The sequence below is a fragment of the Austrofundulus limnaeus genome, unplaced genomic scaffold, assembly GCF_001266775.1.
Source record: "Austrofundulus limnaeus strain Quisiro unplaced genomic scaffold, Austrofundulus_limnaeus-1.0 Scaffold777, whole genome shotgun sequence".
In the NCBI taxonomy this organism is placed as follows: Eukaryota; Metazoa; Chordata; class Actinopteri; order Cyprinodontiformes; family Rivulidae; genus Austrofundulus; species Austrofundulus limnaeus.
The window spans coordinates 30,417-38,330 of NW_013953179.1; the positions used below are offsets into that span (position 1 = coordinate 30,417).

The following is a 7,914-nucleotide window of genomic DNA, read 5'->3' on the forward strand; positions in this document are numbered from 1 at the left end:
GTGTGTGTGTGTGTGTGTGTGTGTGTGTGTGTGTGTGTGTGTGTGTGGTGTTTGCATAACTGGGATATACTGGGGGTTCGGAGGGGTTAAAAATCAATCGCTAGGAGACCCACTTCCTGTCCCCGTCGCTGCAGCAATGCCGAGATTCCATCAATGAGCCAGGGCTGTGTTTCCCTGGCAACGCTTTGTGAATGAGAGCAGGTCGGTAACCGTGGAGACTCAGCAAAGAGAGGAATCGCCGGTTGCCATGGCAATGCGGCAAATGGGGAGAGACCAAGCAAACTGAAAGTAGTAGGTGACCTCAGGGATCTTCATCAAGGCTCTCCATCATCATCATCCATCTTTTTTTCCTTCATTAGGAGGGCTGCAGTAGAAAAAGAGGGTTGTTGTTAGGAAACTAAATCAGAGCATGTCTAACAGACAGCTGAAGGTCCAAAGTGATTATTAGGAAGACATTAGAGAAATTATTATTATTATAAAGGAGAAACTTTCAGTTTAAGTGATGACTCATCAGAAGTAGAGTAACATTAAATTTAAAGATCCAGTTCACAACATCCTTGAATTAAGCTTGAAAGAGTTTTGATTTTTTTTGTTAGTATTTTTAACCTGGGTAAACAGATATTATACTTGATCATATCCATACACTATATTTAAAAACCCATTCATTAGAAATCATCATGGTGTTTGTGTCCTGCATTTGGGAGAGCTGGAAACTGATACAGTAATTGTTTACCAATAAAAGATAATTCTTAACTTCAAGTATAATTATGAAATAGAAGATGCTGTGAGTGTTGGGTTGAAATTGAAATACACAGTAAAAATTTTTTAAAAAACACTGTTGATTTGGGTAAAAAATATTGCTTCACCAGTGTGGATTTACATCAAAAGTTGTTTTCATTGACCATAAAAATGCGCAAATTAGAATTTCGAAAATAAATTTGCTTAATGGAAACACGTCAATTTTGAAAAAACTTACGTTTTTGATAAAATGGTTTTGCGCTAGGATAAGGTGGATTTTTGGCCCTATCGAAGCTGGTGTATTTCACAAAACTGTAATGGAAAAACTTTTTTTACATCACGGGAGTCACGGGATCAACAACCAAATATTTCTACTGGTGAAAAATATGAAGAAGATGACAGGAAGCAGAAGTAGTAGTAAAATCACCAAAGTAGTAAAAGAAAGTAGTAAACTCACCAACTACAATTTGCCAAAAATGTAGCATACGTAGCCGCTCCCAAGTATAAGGGGCTTATCGCTCGAAAGCCTCGATAAGATGCCGACGTCTCCTTTGATGGCTGATGATGAGCGCTAGTGTTGTGGTAGCAATATGCTATGTGTTTACATCCATTGCCGCCATGTTTGTAATGACTTGTCACAAGAACAAACATATTCACGCTAGGGTTGGGCATAATCATATCGTGTGCAATTAATCGTCAGAAAAACATCAATCGATTATTTTTTGACACTTGACGATTAATACAATTAATGCCACCAGGTAGACTGACTGGAGATTACTCCGGTCAGGTCGCTCAGTGCTCCTCTCCGCTTCAAATATGACCAAAATTTAAAAAAAAAAAAATCTGTAATTTATTTACCTATCAACACAATTTAAAATTTGATGTATGGCCTGATGTCTGTAATTTTGACACAATTAGGAACAGATTTTTATAAAGAGCAAAATTTTCCCACTAAATTGGTCATGTGACTAGGACGTAAGGATGTCCTGGGACTCCAGGGGATTAATCGTCAAATTAATAGTTATTGGCTAAATACCACAATTAATCGTGATTAATTTTTTTGCCAATATTGCCCAACCCTAATTCACGCGTGACTTTAATAGCATTTCTTATTTAATGGAAACACCGCGGTTGCGAAACTGTTTTTTTTTATTACCAAAATATCGACAAAGTTTTGCACACATTTGTAATGGAAACGCAGTTTACCTTTTGCGAACGATACACCATTGAGTTGAGAAGTTTGGTAGAATTTCTAAGAGGTTAACACACTGATGAGACATTACAGCACAGCTTAAACTGTGTTTGTGTTGCTTTATAGGTTTATTGTAAGGTGTTTCCCAGCAGTGAGCTCCTCTGTCATCACCATCCAAACATTTTCTCCCACTGCAGAGAAAACTCTCCTTTTCTTCATCTCTGGAGTCTGTGTCTCAGTTTCTCTTTCTCCATTGAGTTTTAACGTCTCCCTGCCTCAGTAGTTAAATCTAACACTTTCAACTCACAGGACCATCACTTCTTTTAAAATTTTCACTCTTTTTTTCTCGCTTTTTGTCTCCTATGGGGGATGTTGTCTCTCTTTCCTCACAGTCTGTATTTCATTAGATGTTCTCAAGGGTTGTTTAATAGAGCTTCTATATGATCACTTGTGTTTGTATAATCCTGGTTATGAAAAGGAATTTGAATAACTCTAAATATGTTCTTTTATGTTAAAATACAGCCAAAAGAAAAAAAATGAGAAAATGCAGTGGGAATTAAAACAAGGATAAAACACTAAATAAACTGCAAAAGAAAAAAGATCAATTCAAAAAGGTAATCAGATGTTGATGTGCCTACATCAAATGACTACAGTAGATTCTGAAAGTTGATATTAACATTTGTCCAGTAATGCAGGACATATTTTGTTAACAGGCAGAGTTCAGTAATCAATGGTAAAGTTAAAAACAGATGATGTGTGATCATTCACTGCTCAGAGTATACATTTAGGGTGAGTCACAGCCATTTATTTAGTGACTGTGATAACAGGCATTGTACATGCTCTTACTTGATAGGGTGTAACATTTTAAAATGCAGGTCTACAGCCCAGTACATTCCAACCGATGTTTTAAAAACAACTAATATTTTCTGCTGTGTTTGCATTTTCTCTTTACTCAGAAACTTTATTTTCATTTAAACAAAATTCTTTATTTTTTCAGTACTCTGGTTTTGGTGTATCTGTGCTGGATCAAAAGATGGACCTTTTCAGAAATTATGGCAAAGCAAACTAACTTGCATAAACTCACAAACACTGTGTGCCCTAAAACAATGTTTTTTTTTCTGTTTGTTTCACTGTATTTGGATCTAGCTGACATTAAATTTTGACCGTACTGAAACTGTAAATGATATTTAAAGAAAAAAAGAGCAATTTTTTTTTATCTGTAGCCAAGCTAAAAATGATATTTTTTTATTTTAAATTTCAGCATGTTAATGTAGGCATGCTTACCACTGAATGTCATCTATTTCAGATTTTTTTATTATATAATTCATAAATTATAATGACAAGTCATTACATATTTTTTCATCATTTGTTTAAAACACACCCTTCTTTACTCAGCTCTTCTTAGTTGTTTTCTTCCTCTCATTTCCTTTCCTTTTACAATTTTTTTTCCTCACATGTGCCGGTACTTGTTCCCTTGGCCATTTGGACAATTCTCTAGCATCTCTTTTTCATCCATGTTTTTACCCACCAATGTCAGCACACTTGCTGCTCCATCTACTGGCCAACAAACTCACTGTGTACCGGCATAACTGTTGCCTGGGACAACTGCATCCTGAAGGTTTGGGGTTGTGTGGCAGAAGGGGAGGGTACAAGCGAAAATGATTCACTGAAATATGATTAAAAAATTAAAACACAAGTTTAAAAGTTGAGATAGTTTAATAACTAAAGAAGGTCAGTGGAAAGTAAAATGATAAAAACTGGATCTGACCACTGCACTGACCTGTCTGTCAAATTTAAAATTGTTGTCCAAAATCACCCCAAGATTCCTAATAAAATCACATTCTGAGTCCAAAGCGCCAACAGCACTGTTTAATCCTGCCAGTAGGTCTGATATTTCAAATCTCAGGACCTCTGTTTTATCTTCATTTAAACGAAGAAAGTTTAGCTCCATCCAGGATTTAACATCCTTTAGACAGTTCTGCAGTTCTCAGTCCTCTGAGCTCCATCAGATCTCAAAGGAAAATAGATCTGAATGTCACCTGCATAAAAATGAAAAGATACATCATATTGTATTTCCTAAAAATGGACCCTAGAGGAAGCAAATAAATAGAAAACAGAACAGAATGGGCCCAATATTGAGCCTTGAGGAACCCTGCATCCGAAAGGGGCCTCAGAGGACAGAAACTACCCAATTTGAATCTTTTTCTTCTTCTGATGCCTTTCATTTTATTGTATTTGTATTGTTTTGTTGTATGTAATGTTTTGTTTTGTTTTTTAAAATGAAATGAATAAATACTATATACATATACACACACACACACACACACACACACACACACACACATATATATATATATATATATATATAGTTTCTAACACTTGGCTGAATTTGCTTGTAGATGCTTTTCTCAGTTTTTGTTCTCCCGTACGGTTCTTCTTCTTTTTCCTCTTCTTCATCAAACTTTTCTTTTTCTTTGGTCTTTGTGGTTGGTAAACAATGAATTGGCACATTATCGCCATCTAATGATATTGAGCGCAACTACCCCCCCCCCGGTGCGTGCGCCGGCCCAGTGATGTGCCGATCCACCGGAAAAAATCTCGGTACTCCCAATGGCCAGTCCGCCTCTGCAGGGCATTAAGATATAAATTGTGAAGATACAGATCCCAACCAAGCAAAACCAGTGTGAAACACTATGTACAGTCCTGCAAACACTATAAAGGTTTAACCCAAGCCAAGATTTATGCAATCCAGTGTGTGACATTTCTCAAAGACCCTCAGTGTACACAGAAGGAAATATTCATACTAACAGATAGTCAAGCTGTTATTAAAGCTCTCCAAAGTCCATGAGAGTCTGCTGAAGCAGTCAGCCAATTGGAGAGAGATACTGTAGCAGTGTTACTGTTAAATGGGTACCAGGACATACTGGCATAATGATAATGAGAGAGCTGAATTCTTTGTAAAAGGTAGCAGTCAGGTCCACTTCAAAGGACCAGAGCCTGTTGTAGGTATCTCAACAACAGTCTATAGGACTGTCCTACAGGCCTGGATTAGACTTCAACTCTCAATCCACTGGTGGGAGCTGACAGACTTTAGACAGGCATGGGAACTGATAAATTGCCCAAATTTCAGCATTGGGAAAGCTCTCATTGCCCTGATAAAAAAAAGGTTAAGTACACTAGCTGGAGTCCTAAATGGGCACAATCTGCTCAACCACTACAAAACGATGATGGGACTCCATGACAAGGATCTGTATGATCCCTGTGGCATTGATCTGTAGACCTCTTTGTACTACTTAGGTCACTGTTTGGTTCTCAAAGGAAACTAATTCTTAAGGACCCCTTTACGGATCCAGAGAAGCTTAGAACAGTGTTTCTAACCTTGTGTCCTTCTTCCGACGGACACAGAGGTTTGAATAAAGCTCTGTGTCCATATGGGGAAAGCAATGGACCCACTTACGAGACCCCTGCTCACATGGGTTTTTTATCCATCCCCACTCACTATAACCATTTGAAACTAAAACCAAGTTTTAAATTACATTAAAATATATTTTCCTCCTGACTAAATGTGTGCTTCCACCTTTCCTGATACAGTGATTGCTGAACAATAACTGCTTTTTGGATGCAAGACTATTACAGTTGTTGTGAGACTGAGTTTCACACTGATAAATGCTCTCATTTGTGTTACTTATTACTGATACTGAAGAAAAGGTGATTTGCAAGATCTATATTTTTTTCAATTTTTGCCAATTTGCCTAAAAGGAGACCAGTAGTAGAAAGACACTGATGGAATATATTGCTGAAATACATGAAAAATATTTGTAGATATTACAATTAAACCTATAAAGAAATTAAGTTACATAAACAATAATCAGTAATACTTTAATAATTGAGGTTCATATTGATTTATTTTCCTTGCTGCTAAGAAAATGGTTTCAATCTAAAGAAAAGACTCATTATTAAACAAGATTTTAATTGTGTTAACCCACCAATAAAAAGGAGAAGACATTTTTTGCTTGGATTTTTTTTCTCTCTAATTTTTGATATCTGGATAAGAAGCTACTATTGAGTTATAATTTAATAAATGATGAGAGAAGATTTTTGCTGAAATTTTTCAGAATGCAATATCTACCATAAGGTCGTTTTTTTTTAGGGACCTAATATTCTTGTCTTTAAATTGTTGTTTTTCCTTATGTCAGACATATAGGATAAACATCCATGTTGCCTCTGAGCATTGACATTTCCAATTTTTTTTTGGTCGCCTTTACATCAAAGCCTTACAAGCATCCAAAAACTCCATTGAAGACGCAAAGATAAGATAGAATGTAGCAACGTAGAAGCAATTTCTTTATTGAGTAAAATGTATTTTAAAAAAAGGCATTCCAAATATTACCAACTGCAACTAGAAATACTTTACGTAAAATCTTAAAGACCTCTACTAAACTTTTAAATACAAAAATGAAAATTTAAGCTTCATAAAAATGGAGGTATTTAGTGATTTGGTTTTGGCAAGATAAAAGCAGCATACTGGCAAAAGTATGAGTCCTGTGGAAGTTTATTTCTTCATTTATTCTTCTCTCTGTGCAGGATTTTATCATCTGTGGGGTCTCAGCTTGATTTGAGGACACTTCGAGCTGTGAGGGTGTTGCGACCACTCAAACTGGTGTCTGGAATCCCAAGTAAGGATGGATAGATGGTTGTTTTGGGGTATCTTATGTGCATAGATTGAAAGATTTTTTTTCTTTATGGTCCTCTGCTGATTTTGACTTGGTTAAATTGCTATTTTAATCTCTAAAAGCCTCACTATTGTTTTGCATTAGTCAGCAATCAGCAGTCTTATACTGTATCTTGCATAGTAAGAAACCAGCTAATAGCTTGCCTTACTACAAAAGTCTGACTCTATTCTAAGCTGCTTTTCTGCACATTTTGCCTTGTTATTCAGGCCTGCAGGTGGTGCTCAAGTCTATTATGAAGGCCATGATCCCCCTACTGCAGATTGGCCTGCTGTTGTTTGTGGCTATCCTCATGTTCGCCATCATTGGCCTGGAGTTCTACATGGGAAAGTTCCACACAGCCTGCTATGATGACGTAACAAGTAAGAAGAAAATGTCAAACTGAAATATCATTGCCATTAGGCACAAAGTACAAAATAATAAATCTTATCTGGTCAAATGTGCAATATTTTAGACCAACAATATTTTATGTTATTTTGGAAAAACTGTTGGCTCGACTTCACATAGCTATGTTGTTATAACAGGTGACTAGAAGAGAGACAGTGCAATATTCAAGATATGACATCCTGCTGTAAAGAAAAAGTCTAGTAGGACTCATTTACTTAAGTTATGTCTTCACTTGTCTCTACAAGACAGTATACTAACTGTGAAATAAGTCACCTTGCTATCATTACAATCCTTTTGCAAAGCATACAAGATGAAGATGTTTCTGTTTTGTTTTGTTTAGTGTTGTATAAAGTACCACAAAGTGATACTTGAGTAAAAGTACAAGTATCTTATCATATTTTTTTTTTACTTTGGTAAAAGTTAACGTCTCCTCTAAGAATATTACTTGAGTAAAAGTCTTAAAGTATCTGATTTATTTATTTTGTACTTAAGTATCAAAAGTAAATTTCTGACGTAAAATGTACTTACCGTATTTATTCAAGTATAAAACGGAAAATTTAATCCATAAAATCATTCATAAAGTCGGGGGGTAGTACTATACTTGGATAAATATTTTTACTTACAGCGGGTAAAATAAGTCTTGAAGACGTCAACATTTTTCTCAGTAAAGGAAAAAAAATTGTATAGGTCCTCTGGACGGGTTCTTTAATGAAACGTTTCGTCTCTCTTCCAAGAGACTTCTTCAGTCTGAGAGACAGTTTAAGTTTCACTTTCACCCGAGAGCCTTAAAGACACGTCCCAGGGGTGTTTCTTGTACCAAAAGGCGTTTCTGGTCCCCACCTGTCGTTTTGCTCCTCAGCACGGCTT

At 36.2% G+C, this 7,914-nt stretch overlaps 1 protein-coding gene across 1 annotated transcript in view; it reads left to right on the forward strand.

Moving 5' to 3' along the window:
* LOC106532484 (voltage-dependent P/Q-type calcium channel subunit alpha-1A) overlaps window positions 1-7,914 on the forward strand; it is a gene marked incomplete at both ends in the record, with an annotated part of 31,374 nt that overhangs the window by 18,028 nt on the left and 5,432 nt on the right. The window contains 2 exon segments of the mRNA XM_014028540.1: window positions 6,515-6,606; window positions 6,870-7,022. Coding sequence (XP_013883994.1) covers window positions 6,515-6,606; window positions 6,870-7,022 — 245 coding nt within the window.